Source organism: Anguilla rostrata, chromosome 1, assembly GCF_018555375.3.
Source record: "Anguilla rostrata isolate EN2019 chromosome 1, ASM1855537v3, whole genome shotgun sequence".
NCBI classification, from domain to species: Eukaryota; Metazoa; Chordata; class Actinopteri; order Anguilliformes; family Anguillidae; genus Anguilla; species Anguilla rostrata.
In genome coordinates, this window is record NC_057933.1 from 80,484,575 (window position 1) to 80,502,934 (window position 18,360).

General features: G+C 45.3%; 1 protein-coding gene across 1 annotated transcript; it reads right to left on the bottom strand.

The window, feature by feature from the left end:
* Positions 1–937: 937 nt before the first annotated feature.
* Positions 938–17,984, bottom strand: drd2l (dopamine receptor D2 like). Its single transcript, XM_064303863.1, has 8 exons — positions 17,698–17,984; positions 10,424–10,746; positions 8,354–8,463; positions 6,039–6,175; positions 5,428–5,645; positions 4,529–4,612; positions 2,626–2,941; positions 938–2,448 (listed from the first exon to the last, which is right to left on the bottom strand). The coding sequence occupies exons 2-8, from the start codon at positions 10,727–10,729 to the stop codon at positions 2,252–2,254; spliced, it is 1,368 nt and encodes a 455-aa protein (XP_064159933.1). The 5' UTR covers positions 10,730–10,746; positions 17,698–17,984; the 3' UTR covers positions 938–2,251.
* Positions 17,985–18,360: the final 376 nt, after the last annotated feature.

Consider the following 18,360-nt stretch of genomic DNA (forward strand, 5'->3'; position numbering starts at 1 on the left):
CGATGGGTCTTAAAATAAAGGATTTAATGAGAAAGGAAGACCCTGCAGACTGACGTTTTGAGTTCAACGGAAATTAGCAAAAAGAAAATTCCGTACAGACATTAGGAAGAATTTCTTCACGCAGAGAGTAGTCAATGTGTGGAACAGCTTGCCGGGTCACGTAGTAGAGGCAGAAACTGTTTGAGGTTAGGCTTGATACAGTGTTAGATACAATCTAGTCTGTAGGTAATCAGAGCATTAATTTAGTCAGGAAAATGGCGAGCATCCTTGGGCTGAATGGCCTGTTGAATCCTCATTATGTTTTATGTTATGTTATGTTATGTCAAGTGCTCTTTCTCTGGGAGATTCCCGCGTTCTGACTGGAGACCGAAGGGCGACTCACCGCACTACGGCCTGGTGCTTTCGCTCAACGCACTACGCAAAAATATTAATGAATTCTTGGCAACACAAAAGAATGGATGAAGTGGGAGTCATTACCAAGAAAAGATTAATTCTCTCTTCTTCAAGACCTCTTGTAAATCTAATGTGTGAAAGGAATTTACGCTCGAGGTCTGACTGCAAGCGTAAAAAAGAAATATGCCTTTAATAACCACGCGGGGATCTGTTCACATATTAAAGTTAATCTGTAATCAGCGCAACAGCAACATTGCTTTATCCTTGCATTATTTTCCGCTGCTCAGCCAAGGGTTTAATTTACAATATAACATCGCACATTACCCATAATGCATATTTAATTTTGACTAAGCACGGGGAAGTGGCTACGCTGTGCGTGAACTGCTTGCGGTTTGTGGAACTGAAGTGGAGTTTGTCAAAAGATACCATTGGGGAGCTCAGAAATGGTAGGGCTGAATTATGACTGGGCAGTTTATTCCCAATATTGCATTGAGGCAAGTTATAAAAAGAAGTATTCAAAATGAAAAATCCAAACTAACAAGAGCAAAGTAAAACACAAACAATGCTTTAATAGTTTCATATGTACAATCATTTCCTGTGCTCACAAATGACTGTTTTCAAAATCAGAGATACAAATATTTACAGTAGAGCTGTATTTCATGGCTGTATCTCTTTTCATATCTCACTACTGAGATTTAATCTGACTGAACCATTCTTATCTCAGTTTTTTTTGTCAGCTCCCTCCTCTGTCTAGATCTCTCTTTCTGACAGTTAGGCACAGTCAGTTTTGATCTCACTTTTGGTCCTTCTGTCCACGTTTTATCTTGGTCAGCAGCAAGAGTTGGATAGTCATGTGTTGTTCTTTTCTCATTATTAAATGCAATGAGATATTAAATGCAATTTTGTATAGCTCTCTACTGCCCTCCCCTCTTTACATCAACCTAGCACCCCACCCCCCTTCACTCAGCAATGCAGGATCTTTATGAAGACATACAGGAACTCTCTGCTCTCTGATATGAAGGATCTTTATGCAAGCCTTGAGGAACTCTCTGATTTATGAAAGCCTTGAGGAACTCTCCGATTTATGAAAGCTTTAAGGAACTCTGCGCAGTGAAGGGTATTTATTAAGGCTTCGCGGACCTTTCTGCAGTGGAGGATATTCATAAAAAGCTTGTGGAACTCTATATGTGAACTATTTGTAAGAAGGATCTTATTGATTTAAGTCATGATCTTTATGAAGACCATATGCTACTCTAAGCAGTGTAGAATCTTTATAAAGACTTTGTGGAAGCAGCAAAGGATCTCATTTCATGCTTTTGAGACATGCATCAGATCTTCATCAGTACAGGATCATTATGTAGGCCTTGTGGAACCCTTTGCAGTATAGGATCTTGATAACGGCCTTGTGGAACTCTTAGCAGCGTAGGATCTTGAAGAAAACCTTGTGGAACTCAGCAGTATAGGACCTTGATCAATGCCTTGTGGAAGTCTTTACAGTATAGGATCTTGATGAAGGCCTTATGGAACTCTTAGCAGTAAAGGCCTTGCAGGCCATCAGTAGTGTAGGATCTTGATGAACTCCTTACAGATTCTCAGCAGTGTAGGATCTTGATGATCTTCTTGCAGATTCTCAGCAGTGTAGGATCTTGATGATCTTCTTGCAGATTCTCAGCAGTGTAGGATCTTGATGAACTCCTTGTAGACTCTCAGCAGTGTAGGATCTTGATGAACTCCTTGTAGACTCTCAGCAGTGTAGGATCTTTATGAAGGCCTTGCAGGTAATCAGCAGTGTAAGATCTTGATGAAGGCCTTGCAGGTGATCAGCAGTGTAAGATCTTGATGAAGGCCTTGCAGGTGATCAGCAGTGTAGGATCTTGATGAAGGCCTTGCGGAACTCGATGTTGAAGGTGGTGTAGATGACGGGGTTGACGGCGCTGTTGAGGTAGCCCAGCCAGGTGACGGCGCTGTACAGCGTGGGCGAGATGCAGCAGCTGCTGCAGTGCACACGCAGCACGTGGGTCAGGAAGAAGGGCAGCCAACAGATGATGAACACGCCTGGAGACGTGGCAGAAAGAGAGCCTGTGATTGGACAGTTTAGGGACATGCGCACACGCATACACACATGCACGGACACACACACCCACACACTTCACCCCTCTCTCTCATGACTCTCCCCTCTTTCTCCGTCTCCATCTCTCCCCACCCCCTCCATCTCTACCCCCTCTCTCTCACCGAGCACTATAGCCAGCATCTGAGTTGCTTTCCTCTCCTTCTGCTGCGACAGCCTCCCCCTCACTCTCTCCTTCACCATCCCTCCCTTCTCCTCCCTTTCTCGGTCCCTCTCCCTCCACCCCTCCCGCCCCCGCACCCCCTCCTCAAACACCGCCCCGCGGGGAACGAGGGCCGAGCGAGCAGCGGGGGGGAGAGGGGGAGCAGGAGAGACGGAGACAGAGAGAGAGATTTTGGGCCGAGAGGACTGCTCTGTTTGGCCGAGGAAGCGAACAGGCTCCGCCTCCAGCGGGTGGACCACCGCCTCCTTCACCAGAGTCTGTAACCAATCAAAACAGAGGGGAGGGGTCATTATTTTTTTATTGAAAGAGATACTATTTTGAAGGAAAATTTACAGATCACAGATACATTATAGGGACTGCATTTCTTGGAACCTTTTCTTGGGAATGTTTAACTGGGTTTTTATGGAAATGGAAAAGAAGAAAAAAGAGTAACAAAACACGGCGAGCTTGCAACAAAAATAAATAAAATCCAGGAGCGATAAGAAGAGAAAATATGTCTTCTCGTAAGGATGTATAAATATCAGGTATACAATGTAAAAATGCATAAATATTATCTGCAACACTGAAGGGACATTCACTCCCGTGCTGGCTGTCTCCTGACTCACCCTGTATGAATCTTGTTGTAAATGGCACCTCGTAAATACCGAACTGTCCTTCACCCTGTCTGTGGAACAGTTCAATATTTGAATGTTTAAATAGCGTGTCCATTAGGAGCATGGGTTGGGCTCAGCGTGCATTGACAGCAGAAGGCTCCTCCGTGTGTGCAGTTCAGCTGTTTGTGTGTACTCTTTTGATCACGCGCGTAAGATCCACCACATGAATGACATCTAATAGCCTTCCCCTGGATGAAGGCCAGGAGAGCTGAAAGAGTTGTTTCGTGCCCTTCTGTGCTTGTGAATGCACAGCATGCCACTGCCTGCGCGTCCTTCCATGTGTCTTCTTTATACGCTGAAAATAAATCAACGCTGTGGCTTTCCTTTCCAGTGGATTTTTATTCAAAGCACATCCTTTTTATTTTCATTGTAATTTTTGATCCAAAATATTATTTTTTTCTTTTTACTTTTTGTTGCCAGTGTTTTATTGTGAGTTCACACAGACAACAAGGATAATTACATTCCCCCACAGCATCCATAACTCTTAAATGGGATTCTTGGAAACTTTATATAACAAAAGATCGTGTCCGCATCCCCCCCCCCCCCCCCAGGTAATAATAGCAGAGGCATTGCATCAGCCACTGAATTTACGAGCGGCCTCCTCAAACATCAGAGAAAACGGTAAATAAAACCCCAGACTCAAACATCAAGTCTCCATAATACCATTAAAAAAAAAAAAAAAAGTGTGCTATTTAACAAGACTGGCATGATGAGGTCATTCTTTCACCAGGCCAGGTGTGGGCTATGCCATGTGAACACCACGGCTCTCCGCTTAGTGCCATCACTGCGTACTGTCCGAGGCACTTCCCCCTCCACTGACTATATTCCTGGGGAAACGCTGCCGGGGCCCAGTTCTGACAATATTTCACCTGCAGACATGTTTATATATTTATATTTACATAATAACCTCTCTCTTTCTATCAGCTCTGTTCAGTTTAGTTGTTTTTGTGAGGTGAGAATGCAATTATGCCACCACACTTAATAAAGACTACATAGCCATAAAATGATGATGATAATGATGATAAGTTGACCTTGCATGATGTCCAGCCGATTCAAATAGTACAATAGGTATTGTATTTTAATAAAACAATAGTGCAATTAATACAAATAGTAACCAGGTGCACTACTATGACAACATAGATGAGAAAGAATTGAAATTTCCTCTTTGAGTCCTGTCTGTTGGGGACTCACCACTTTCTTGCGGTGAGGGACTGCGGCAGGGGGCTTGACTATCAGAGTACAGAGCTTCACATCTTCAGGGTGGGTGCACTTATTCTGGGGAGAGAAAGAAGGGAAGCGGGGAGGAGCGGATGGGAGGGGAGGCAGGAAAGGAGAGGTACAGATAGATGAGAGAGAGAGAGATGGAGAAGATAACAGGGGATAAGGAGAGAGGAGTTGCAGAGGACAGAGGGGGAAGGACGGGCAGAATAAAAGGAAAACAAAGCGAGAGTTAGACAGATGATTGTTAACTGAATAACCTTTTAAAGAATACTTTTTTTGGAAAGATTCCCTCCCCCCCCCCCCAAGATTCAGTCAAAGTTCTAGAACGCCATTGCTTTTGTGACATCAGCATTAGAATATTCAGTTAAGAACATTCAATTCACGTATTTGTGATGTCACATCTTATCTTACACCCTTATAAGGGTTAATACATTCACCATTATATATGTTTTAAGTAAGTATCATATCAACTATCAAATTTGGTTTTGACTGTTACTAGTGGTTACTGTTTGCTGTTGACTGTTGTGCAGTGTGCTTTGGCAATATGCATTTTTAAAATATATCATGTCGACAAAGCTGTGAGATTAAAACTGAGGGGATTCTAGAGGCAGGGGGGGCCGTAGCCAGAAAATCCCATGGGGTCCTTCTGACCAACTTCCACTGCCATCATGATACCCGAAACTCCTAAAACTGAGCCCTTGGGGCCCCCCCTCCCAATGCACAGGCCCCCAGGCAGCTGCCTGCCCTCCAGTCTCTGGATTAAAACAGAAATGGGACAGGGAGAAAGAGTCAGAGACGGGGGGCAAACCCCAGAGGAAGGGGTGAGGTCAGACGCCCCTCACCACAGATAACCGCCGCCCCCTCCTCACCTTCCTCTGCCTCTGCCCCTCCCCTGGCTCCGCCCCTCCCTGCACGTGGAGGGCGTGTCTGCGGGGCGGGGCGGTGCGTCGGCCCCGCCTGCGCAGCACCACGCAGATCTGCGCATACACCAGCAGCGTCACGATGAAGGGCACATAGAAGGAGGCGACGGAGGAGTAGACCACGAAGGCGGGGTCCGCGATACTGCACTTCCACACCTCCCGACTGGCTGGGGGTGCGGGCGGGGGCGGGGGAGGGAGGTCACAACATTCATAAGAACTTTATTCACAATGATTATATCATCCATGACCATGTCAACAACAACAAAAAAAATATATACAGATTTTAAATGTATTCATACGAGTGAAAACAGAGAGGGTGACAGACAGGGAAAGGTTCACAGGACAGAAGGTGTCATGATAAGGGGTTGAACCCACTGGCGGGGGGAGAGGGGGATTGCAAATAAGCTGCCCTTTTGGGGGGGGGGTGGTGCGTGAAAGGTTTGTCCTTTAAGTGTAGCAGTCATGGTTATCTTTGGTAGACACTGTTGTGCTGATGGTCTCACTGTGTTTCTATTGTTTTGGGAGACATTGGGAGGCGTCCTGCAGGTGGGCGGGGGTACCTGTGTTGTTCAGTCCAAACAGCAGGGGGCAGGAGATGGCGAAGGAAAGGAACCACACCACAGCGATCATCAGAGCCACTCTCCTCCTGGAGCTGTACCTGGTGTTATACAGCAGAGGCATGGCCACTGCAGTGTACCTGTAAATACACACACACACGAATGCACAGCAGCACCTGCATCACGCACAACACACAACAAATACGGCATGCAGAAACGCATGACGCAACATCAACACACCACATGCACGCACGCACACCACACATACATGCATCAGCAGACCACACACATGCAGCACACACATACATACACACCACTAATACGCACGCACACGCTGATTGTTGCCGTGTCAACAGGTGAAAAATAACAATACTATTTTTTGGCATCGATATCCTTTCATACTACGCAGCTCAGTGGGAAGAAGCTGCAGTTTGTGGCAGTTGGCTGTTATCCTTTTGGCAACTATAGTGGAGCAGAGTGCTTCTCACCAATCAGAAGAGAGAGAACAGAGAGAGGAGGCAGCATTTGCTCAAAGCGGTTTGGAAAAAAAAAAGCAATTTAGGGGAAAAAGTCGTTGGTAGTTCCTACAGTTAGCTACGCCTCAATATGACAAAAAAGTAATTAACTATTACAACTGCTAGACAGATTTGAAAGTAGTTGAACTGCCAACAAACTGCTGCAAAATGTGATTCAACTACTAGTTAAACTACTCCCCAACACTGTCTGTAACAGATACACTTTTAAACTTTTAAAAGTTTCACAATGGTTCTCCAGGACAAAGTAAACATTGAAAAAGTACAGAATGTTGCTCAGACTTTCTCTCAACGTGAGAAAATAAAGATAAAGATATGTGAACACGGCCTTCCTATTTTCATTTATTTACGAGGATGTAAGATGCATTTTACATTTTGGAAATGAAAGTCGTGTTTTGGGGTTTCTTGGGACGTTGAGCGTGACCAGCTTTAAATGTCTGAGCGAGAGAGAGAGTGTGAAGCGACGGGTGGACGGTGGACAGAGACAAGGCCATTAAAAAAAACCACAGAGAGGAACCAACCAACGTCTCTGCCGTTCGCGCGGCTTGATAAACCTCCCAAATTTACATCTCCCCATCGATTCCCGCGGCACGAACACGGCTCCCCCCTCACACCGAGCCGGCCGAGCGTTGGCGGCCCCCCGTCCCCCGAGGCCAAGCCTCTTAGGCTCGGCGGGGCTTTCAGACGGAGGTGCAGCAGATAAATGTTTGTGACTCGGGGTACTTGGCCAGCCCAGTGTGATTTATCGCTTTTCAACGTGACGGCTTTCTGCGGACGGTGAAGGTGCAGTCCTGACGAAGGTAGGGAGGGTGGAGGGGTGGAGGGAGAGGAAACAGAAGGTGTTTTGCATGCAGGGAGAGAGAGAGAGAGAGAGAGAGAGAGAGAGAGAGAGGGAATATATGATCCAGAGAGATGGTTTTATAGTTATAGTTTTTTATAGTTATACGGTTATAGTTATTGCTTTTCTATATTGTTTTGCAATGACCTTGACTACAGGCGTGACTACATCTAATTTCACGTTCAGTCTGCTTGCAGCTGGGTAACACGTTATACATCTTGAGAGAGAGAGAGAGATAGAAGAGAGAGAGGGTGAGAGAGAGAGAAATATATATAAGAGAGCGAGAAAGAGAGAAAAGGAAAAAATCACTGAAAAGCAGACAGTAAGGAGGCTGTGGAAAGTGGTACTATACAGTCCTTTATAGACTGATTTACTTATCCAGAGCACGAAGGAGCCAACTGCATTCACACTTATGAGAGAGAGATGCAGATTTGAAAATGCACCATGGCATATGTGTTGTGGCAGTACAGCATTTTGAAAGAGGGGGGGCAGTGTGGTCCACTGGTGTGTGAGACGGGTGCAGGGGAACCCGAGGCTGGCCGGGGTGGTGGGCTGGGGAGAGGGGCGCGGCCAGCCTAAAAACCTGCCATCTACACCCAAGGGCACCACCAAGGGTTTTGGGCCCCATGGAAAAATTTCACGTTGGGCCCCAGGACCCCAGGCCACCCCATCCATGCACAATCACATGGTCAGACATTTTTAGTTCTTAAAAAAATGGTTCTTTTGACTAAATTGCAACCATGGGGAGGGATGCTGTTGGTGAATCCGTTTGCACTGCAGCAGGAACAATTTTCAGTGACATGGAACTTGTTTGGAGCAACAGAATGCTCTGAGACTTGTTTGGGGAGCATTCTCATCATTCTCATCAAACGGCGAATAAAACAAACATTTTCCCCCAAAGTGCCCAGAGTCTGCTGGGCAGGTGGGCGGGGGGAGACGGCGTTCACCTGTCGATGCTGATGGCACAGAGGTTGAGAATGCTGGCCGTGCACATCATGACGTCCAGAGTCAGCAGGATGTCACAGTAGATGGGGCTGAACCTCCAGCCGCCAACCACCTGAGACACAGAACAGCCGCACTGAGACACAAAAGAGTCGCACTGAGATACAAAAGAGTCACACTGAGACAGAGAAGAGTCACACTGAGACACAGAACAGCCGCACTGAGACACAAAAGAGTCGCACTGAGACACAAAAGAGTCACACTGAGACAGAGAAGAGTCACACTGAGACACAAAAGAGTCGCACTGAGACACAGAAGAGCCGCACTGAGACACGTCACACTGAGACACAGAAGAGCCGCACTGAGACACAGAAGAGCCGCACTGAGACACAGAAGAGCTGCACTGAGACACAGAAGAGTCACACTGAGACACGTCGCACTGAGACACGAAAGAGTCGCACTGAGACACAGAAGAGCCGCACTGAGACACAGAAGAGTCGCACTGAGACACAGAAGAGCGCACTGAGACACAAATAGTCACACTGAGACACAAAAGAGTCACACTGAGACACAGAAGAGTCGCACTGAGACACAGAAGAGTCGCACTGAGACACAAAGATCACACTGAGACACAAAAGGTCGCACTGAGAACAGAAGAGTCGACTGAGACACAAAGAGTCCGCACTGAGACACAGAAGAGCACACTGAGACACAAAGAGCTGCACTGAGACACAAGAGCTGCACGAGACAGTCGCACTGAGACACAGAAGAGTCGCACTGAGACACAGAAGAGTCGCACTGAGACACAAAAGAGTCACACTGAGACACAAAAGAGTCGCACTGAGACACAGAAGAGTCGCACTGAGACACAAAAGAGCCGCACTGAGACACAGAAGAGCCACACTGAGACACAAAAGAGCTGCACTGAGACACAGAAGAGCTGCACTGAGACACGTCGCACTGAGACACAAAAGAGTCGCACTGAGACACAAAAGAGTCACACTGAGACACAAAAGAGTCGCACTGAGACACAGAAGAGTCGCACTGAGACACAAAAGAGTCGCACTGAGACACAGAAGAGTCGCACTGAGACACAAAAGAGTCGCACTGAGACACAGGATGGAGGTAGCATTACAGACAGACTCACTGAGACACAAGGTTATTATGAGGTTATAGACAGGTTATTACAGACAGACTCACTGAGACACAAGGTCATTAGGAGGTTATAGACAGGTTATTACAGACAGACTCACTGAGACATGAGGTTATTATGAGGTTATAGACAGGTTATTACAGACAGACTCACTGAGACACAAGGTCATTAGGAGGTTATAGACAGGTTATTACAGACAGACTCACTGAGACACGAGGTTATTATGAGGTTATAGACAGGTTATTGCAGACAGACTCACGAGACACAAGGTCATTATGAGGTTATAGATAGGTTATTACAGACAGACTCACTGAGACACGAGGTTATTATGAGGTTATAGACAGGTTATTACAGACAGACTCACTGAGACACGAGGTTATTATGAGGTTATAGACAGGTTATTACAGACAGACTCACTGAGACACGAGGCTATTATGAGGTTAATCAAACGAAATAAACGTGCTCACTCAAGCATATTAACTGATAATATGGTGCTGAATCCCACAAAGTATAAATGAAAGAGAGAAACAGACAGCGCTCGCTAGAATTCGGCCTAAGCCTTCCTCGGTGTGCTGAATGTGCTAAAAAATAAATGAAGGTTCATTCGATTCATTTATTTTTTTAGCATAATCAGCACACTGAGGAAGGCTTAGGCCAAAACTTTAGTGCATGTTGTGCCTTCATACTCTGATGGAATAAAACATCAGTGAATGAGGAGCGCTTTGTTAGGGCTGGAGCGAAAACCCACGGGACATTAGATCTCCAGGAACAGGACCGGGCAGCCCTGATGTAAAACAACGGTACAGAAACATCAAACAGAAGGATTTAAAAAAGCTAAAAAAAAAAAAAAAGAATAAAAACGAAAGGAACAAAAGCGATGGATGACCGAGGGGTGAAAGGTCGGCCGGACAGACAGACCGACCTCCAGGTAGACCCCCCAGGGCATGACCAGCGTGGCCAGCAGCAGGTCGGACACGGCCAGGGAAACGATGAGGTAGTTGGTGGTGGTCTGCAGGGCCCGCTCCCGCGATACCGCCAGGCACACCAGCACGTTGCCGAAGACCACGCAGAAGATGAGCAGCACCAGCAGGACCGCGTAGAAGTTGTACGGGGGGGAGGACTGAGCGGGGGCGCTGGAGTTGGAGAGCACGGAGCAGGGAGGCACAGGCGGGGAGAGGGAGGGGGCAGGGGAGTAGTCCTCCTCCAGGGTCAGATTAAACACAACCATCCTGGGGCACTGCTGATCTGGAGAGAGAGAGAGAGAGAGAGACAGACAGAGAGAGAGAGAGAGATGTAAAGCACACTGGGTTGCCTCTGTGTATGAAGTGTGCTATAGAAATACATTTTCATTGATTGATTGATTGATTGAGAGAGAGGGAGAGAGTGAGAGAGAGAGAGAGGGGGGAGTGAGGGAGGACATTTGTGTGAGGGAGAGGGTGAGAGTGAGAAGAGGAGAGAGAGAGAGAGAGAGATAATCTTTCGCACAACACTGAACCCAAACGTTTCTCCATCTATTCTTCGTCTGCCTTGTAATGCACATTACATCCCCCATAGAGAGACAGTTTAAAAAGCTCTTCATTTAACGGCAGTTAAATAAAACAACCACAGTGGGCGGCTACAGGGAGAAAGAGGGATCCTTTCTTAAAAGCACTTGCTAAAGGACCGTTGTGTCCTACACTGAAGAAGACACAAAAGAGGGGCTTTATAAAACAGAATACAGTACTTTAAACTGAAGTATTTAATGGCATGCTTATCCAGAGCTACTGCAATGCCACCACAATGCAACTGGAACAAAACAATAGCTACAACTACGTTAGCTAACGCGTACCTAAAAGCCAAAGCAATGTGTAACACATGCAGAAAGATTGACGAAGCACATCGCCCCAGACCGCTGATTTTAATTTGCCCCCGAGATCGAACACAGAGCCACGGCTCCTAAATGGGGCGTTTCGTTCGAGCTATAGATTCTGTGCTCGAGTGCAACGGGTCGACCGACAGCAATACGCTCAGTTGCACTTAACCAGCGAAATGTTCTGATGCCGTTCGTGTAATTACTGTTGCAGTACGTCTGTAGTGTACGTCACTTCCATCGATAGGACGGCGTTGGCTGCGCCTTCCCTCTCCGCTGGCGCGCGTGCTCCCCATCCGGGTCCCAAAAAACAGGGCGGAGAGCAAGTGACCGGTCCCGTAAGTGAATCACGGGATTCTGACCCTCAAAGGTGTGGCCGGCCTGCGTGAGCTCTCAGTGAGACCCCGGACTTCCCCCTGGTCGGTCAGCGATCGGAAGCCGCGTCGTTATTGGTTGTCGATCGGCTCGCCGGCCAACCGCGACGGCGACAGCGAACCCCTGAGCTCCGGAACGGTGACCCCGAACGCAGAAAAGCCAAGTCAATCATGAGCAAGGACGTGCTCGGCCACACACGCGCGGGCATCCTCCCGTTTACAGGCCACGCACGGGTCAGCAAACACACTCCATCGTGCCTGAATATGTTTACGTGGGGCTAATCCGTTCAGCTGAACCTGCGATAAGGAATCGCAACGTTTCATCTCCTTTGAATAACTATAATATCCATAACTCCTTCTAATTAATGTGCGTAATTAATATCAGTTAATGCAAACTGTGGGCAAATTGTGAACATTAAATGTCCAGCACCCCCACAGAATGAATATGCCCATAAAGCACGCTATAATTTCTTAATTCTTAAGCACAGTTCATTACCAAAGGAATTCCACAGTATTATTTTAAATCATCATTTAAGTCTTTCATGTTCCCTATTCATTATTCTGAAGAATATTAAAATTTATCGACAAATTTGTTGAAATTCACCCATCTTTTATAAAGGAATGCTGATATTGACATTTGAGACGATGGGTGGCCTCATGTTACATTTGGTACACAGTAAAATGTTCAGTGTTAAATTGACTCTAACAGAGAACATAAGATCCTGTTCCGGTCCAGAGTAGGGCAATATGCACTCTGTTAGAGTTGAATCAACACTAGATATTCTACTATGTACAAAACCAGTAACACCTGATTTAAGGCAGTTCATCAAACATTAGTAATTCATTATCCTGCACGATTAAATGAACTAAACTACGTCTCCAAAATATGTCTCACAGAGAAACATGTGAAATGAAAAGCAGAATATGTTATATGAGTTGAGAGGTCAGCACAAATTAAACAATTAATACAGAAGAATGCATTCCAAAATCTGGCTATGTGAAGGCCGCATAGCCATTCGGAACATGTTTAGACTGCATGAGAAAATAAAATGCTGGGAAAAATGTTGGACACAGTCCACAGATAAGCTTGCTATATCAGTTCTGAAGAAATGAACTGTATACAACTCAGGACATAACTCCCATTCAATTTCCAAGGACCTCGTCTTATTGAAAAGAAAAAAAAAAAAAAAACCTTCTGAGCAGCCAGCACCCATTTCAGCGTAAAATGGCTCCGCTGGATTGCAAGCGTTTGTCAATTTGAGGCGTTTCAGAAGGTTGATTACATTCTTCACGGGCCCCGTATCCAGTCCCAGGGGAGTCGTCAGGGATTTCAGGGGCCATGAAAAGACCTCACGTTGGGCCCCACCACCCCAGGCCACCACATCGCCATTTTTTTTTTTTTTTTTTTTTGAGGACCACCATCAGTCCGGGCCCTTGTATTCATCCTTGCGAGGTTTGAGATGCGCCTGGCATCGTTTCCTCGGTATACAGATTGACACAAAGGACAAAGCTAGCCAACGCGAGGAAAGGGATACGCGAACGAGCGGACGCGGGATACGGATCCTCGTGAAACTGCCGCCGGAGCTCCATTCGAACACGCGCTAGGACACGGCTCACTCACCGTTCCATACGGACTTCCAGCGGCTCCGCGCACAAATCACACAGACGGACGAACAAACGGACGGACGGACGGACGGACGGACGAACAAAGGAATGAACTGCATTCATAAAGCACGTTATTATCCCTCTGAAGGATCTCAAACCACTTGAGCTCTTCAAAGTGCCGGGTCAGCGGCTTCCGCCAGCCGCCTCGTGCCCAGCGCACTCCAGCTGAGGGGTTAGGGTTAGGGTTAGGGTTAGGGTTAGGGTTAGAGGAAGACGCTTGATCGGCGGGCCAACCGCGGCAAGATCAGACGGCCATGATGGACCGGTCAGTCGTGGCACTGGGCAAAGACTCCGGGGACTGGTGAGTTTAACTCCTTGTTAAGTTTATTAGCAACCGGTGAATCCGTTAGCCTGGGTCAGATATTCCCGGGACATTATTGGGATTCTAAAGCGACACTGAAATAAGACGTATGCAAAAATACTTATTTTTTATCTCAATTACAAAATAAATATAAACAATATATATGCTGGTTGCCATTTATTTCTGCCTGATCACGTTTTTACATTTAAAAATTTTACATTTTTTTTTACATCGACTACAATGAAGCCAATTTTCATTAGTTTAGTCTCATTTTAAAAGATAACTGCTTTCCGATGCACAATCTGGTTTAATTTCCGGTTTGGTGCTGCCAGGTAGACGTTTGTGAGGAGAGACCTGCAGAACCTTAGAGTATATAATATGCAGAACCCCGCTCCTGGAGCGCGGCAGTCCTGTAGGTCTTCACTCTCAACCCTACCAAAGTGGACCTCGTTCGCCGGATGGAGGCCTCGTTGAGCTACTAATCAGTACAATTAGTAACAAAACAGTTGAGCCGAAACGGGGTTGAAATGAACTTGGGGTTCTTGTTTGGTGTCAAGGCACACACCATGGAAAACATGGAGCGACAACAGGTAGGCCTTGCCGGACGAAAGACAGGACGGCTTCGGCAATCTCTCGGCTTCTTGTTTCTTCCACATCAAGGTAGGCTAAGCCGGCTAAATTAAAGATCTAAGTTCCGTGCTCTCGCGGCAGAGAACATTGAGCGCCTGGCGCACGCGGAAACAACGAGCGGAAAAGTGGAAATTTAAATTACCTTGATGTGTTTTCCTTTCGGTGCCGTTGCCTCTTAAAGCCAGTATTAATTAAAACGAATTATGTAAATGCGGATGCTAATTCAGAAGCAGCTCGTCGCTGAAGTGGATTGGCTATGCATAGAGGGCTTCTTTGAAAAGGTTAGAGACACGGACTGTTCTCTCTCATTTCCCCCCTCTCTCTCTCTCTCTCTCCCCCACACGTCTTCTTTCCTCTTTAAGAGGCAAACCACACCGCTTCGATGCATCTCCTCAATATTTTTTTTTTTCCCAGTCTGGCCTGTTACTCAGATCTACCTGTCCTTTTCACATGGCCAGCCCGTCAACTTCCCTGAATCTTTTCCTTCTTGTAAGCTGCATAAGTTTATTTGCCCCTTTCACCCTGTTTCTGGCACCAATACCCCTGAAGGCTACGAATTTATCCAATTGTTTCAATACAATTTAATAAACGAGCTAATGAATTCATTGTTTCAGAAATACTCGCATGAATATGAGGGAAACGTTTCTAAAATAAAAATGTCCATTTGGGTATTAAACGGCTCGTGTCCAGATCACAACAAAATGGATGAGTTTTTGAAGGTGATCTGGTGACTCCCTCTTCATGGCAATTAATGCTGTTCAATGGGCAGACTCGTTGCATGGTTGCTTAATTTTAACTATTAACGATAAACCATCAGATTAACAACCATGGGTGTGGCATATGCTTGACGTAATAGAGTAACAGTATTCAAGTTACCGGTTGCAAATATAGGTATTGGGCTGAGATTACAATTATATCCCTGTGATAGTTTATTCAAAATATAATGTACAAAGCATCACTGTCCACAACCATAGGTTACTGAGCTAGTCTTTTTATTGACTATATGAAGCTCAGACCAGCTATATGAAAAGCACATCTCACAGTCAATATTTTCTTAATATGAATCAAAGCCACTCGCCTAGTGGTTACATCAGCTCTGTTTGCTGTTTTGGTAAAAACCTAGCTAGGCTGCATAGCCTGTAAGATTTGCTATAACGATGAGCAGTGTTCTTACAGTAGCAAGCATTGAAGTGTGACCTGCTGCAACCTAAATCTGCATCCATCTTGGTCGTTCCATCTCCCCACCTTCTGAGATTTTTTTTTAGCCTTGTCAGTCATAAAATAACATGATACACTTGTGATCTGACATCAGCTATGACCTGAGTGAGCTCATAGAGATGATTTATGGAGAAGCGAGCAACTCAAGCTAGGATTTTGGTAGTTTAGCCCACGTAAATAAATTTTACACAGCGGTTGGACAAGTGAAACCACTGTATCTGGGGTCCCTTCACTCAAATAACAGTGGAGGTACATTTCTGTTCTTTAAGGAACAAATTTCCCAAATGTACCCAGAAAGGACAACGATTTTACATTTTGGGAGGCCTAATAATGACTACCTTTTACGAGCAAAAAAATGGTACAAATTAATTACGGAGGAGTGTAGCACAGTGGGTAAGGAACTGGGCTTGTAACCGAAAGGTCGCAGGTTGGATTCCCGGGTAGGACACTGCCGTTGTACCCTTGAGCAACGTACTTAACCAGAATTGCTTCAGTATATATCCAGCTGTATAAATGGATACAATGTAAAATGCTATGTAAAAGTTGTGTAAGTCGCTCTGGATAAGAGCGTCTGCTAAATGCCTGTAATGTAATGTAATTATGTTTTTCTGTCAATGTGGTACGACCTTATGGTACCAGCCCAGGGAGAAACATTTGTGCCTTTATAGACACTTTTTTTCTGAGTGTCTGGTCTAAGCTTTGCATAGGTTTTCCTTTTGCACGCTTCTGAATTTTAGACCAGCTGGTCAGATCCAAGGGGATCTGCTTATGGAAAATGAAAGCAACTGGTTGGTCACTACAGCACAGGTACCTCTTCAATGCGTCGTGACCCTTGATTTGCCTTTTGTTTCTAGGAAACAATCAAAACACTCCGGAGGAAGTGAACTGTAAATTAGCGAGTAACTGCAACTCCGCAATAGTACCAGCGTAACCTGTGAGAACTTTGTCTTCTGTTTTACTATGAAACTGGACCCAACAAGTAATAAATCTCAACTTCAACACTAAGGATATCGTGAATAGTTTGAAGCATCCCTACATGACTCAAACTATTAGACGTGCAGTATTTGGATTGGATGTGAAAGTAAATTGGCCATGTTTTGTAATGCCAGTGTTTTCGATCACTTTACAAAAACACAGTGGTATCGCTGGAGCCAGACACGCATTATAACATCAAGCATGATCTGAGAGACAGGTACGGTTGGAATCAGAAGGGAGAAGGATGGTTATTCATTTCTACTGCTCATTAAAATTGCATCCTCTGGCTAATGAAATAGCCCCAAGGAACAATAGACGCTGAGATGTAGGGTAATAAATAAAAGGCTGTCCCAGTCAGGAGGAGATGGCTATGCGCAGATCAAACAAAATGACACAACCAAGAAAAAGGAAAAGACAAAGAAGAAATACAAGTATGAGACAGGCATATAAAATGGAACTGATAAGAGATGAATGGGGCAAAATAACACGTCATTTCCCAGAAAGACTAAATTTCACCAGGGGTTTAGCTGGGGACAGGCTCACCTGTCACATCCACGAAAGACTAAATCTTACTGCAGGTTATATATACAGACAAACTGACTTATCACAACCAAGAAAGACTAAATCTAACTGCAGGTTTAAATAGAGATAGACTGACCTATCACATCCAATAAAGTCTAAATCTAACTGCAGGTTTAAATAGAGACAAACTGACCTATCACATCCAATAAAGTCTAAATCTAACTGCAGGTTTAAACAGAGACAAACTGACCTATCACATCCAATAAAGTCTAAATCTAACTGCAGGATTAAACAGAGACAAACTGACCTATCACATCCAAGAAAGACCAAATTTAACTGCGGGTTTAACAACAAACAGCTACAGCCAACATGTTCTGTGTATATTGCTCTGAGCTGAGATTAAGTTAAGCAGTTCACAGCACAGACACATAAACAGACTGATTTATGTCGAACATCCTGACATGCACAAGGACAGTATATTTTTTAGAGATTTGTGTGGAGCAACGCAGCTGAACAAGCAAGCAAACATGAATTTGGAAACAGAGTCGTACTTGCCGAGGTCACCAGAGGTGTGCTCGAGGTATTTAAGATTATTACAGAACCAGGTATGAAACAGAAAAAAGAATCCCAGACCAGTAGAAAAGAGAAGAAGATACACTTACTTTTAATGTGCAACAAAGTCTTACAGCTCCATGTCCTTCAAGAGAAATAATGAATTAAAAAAAATGTATATACATATATATATAAACGTAATCAGATCTCGCACCTGCACTCACTTAAAGTAATTTTCATATTAGTCCTCACTGCCACTGCATTTCAGTTTGCATGAAACCTCTCTCTCTCTCTCAGCCCTCTGTCCCTGCTCTTTAACTCCTGTATTCACTCTCAGTCTGTCTCTAGGTAATATTTTAGAATATCCTTTCCCCCTCCTCCCTCTCTCTCTCTCTCTCTCTCTCTCTCTTTCTGTCTCCAGCTCTATCCCTGCCAGCTATTTATCAGTCTCCTCCCACCGCTCATTCCTTCTACCTGCGTTTCGTTTAGCTCTGTTTGATGTGTCCTGCAGATTCTGTCCTCGGGCCGAGCGTCTGAGCCCGTGGCACCTGCCTCCGTGCCTCCTATCCTTAAGCCAGCTCGGCTTGAGTCATACGCTGGATAATTGGAATCGTCCTGTGTAACGGCCGGGCTTGAAAGAGAACAGAAAACAAGCGGATTAAACAAAACAGCACCCGTATGGGCTACCTGCAAACTAAGTTCATTGAGTTTAGTAAACAATATTGTTCCGAACTCCCTCATTACATTAAATTGTTACACTGCATGCATTACTG

Coding starts and splice junctions, on each gene's coding strand:
- drd2l (XM_064303863.1), bottom strand. CDS start 10,729: ATGGTTGTGTTTAATCTGACCCTGGAGGAGGACTACTCCCCTGCCCCC. Junction 8,464..10,423: donor CCTGGGGGGTCTACCTGGAG/GTCGGTCTGTCT, acceptor TCTGTGTCTCAG/GTGGTTGGCGGCTGGAGGTT. Junction 2,942..4,528: donor TCCCTCACCGCAAGAAAGTG/GTGAGTCCCCAA, acceptor GATTGGTTACAG/ACTCTGGTGAAGGAGGCGGT.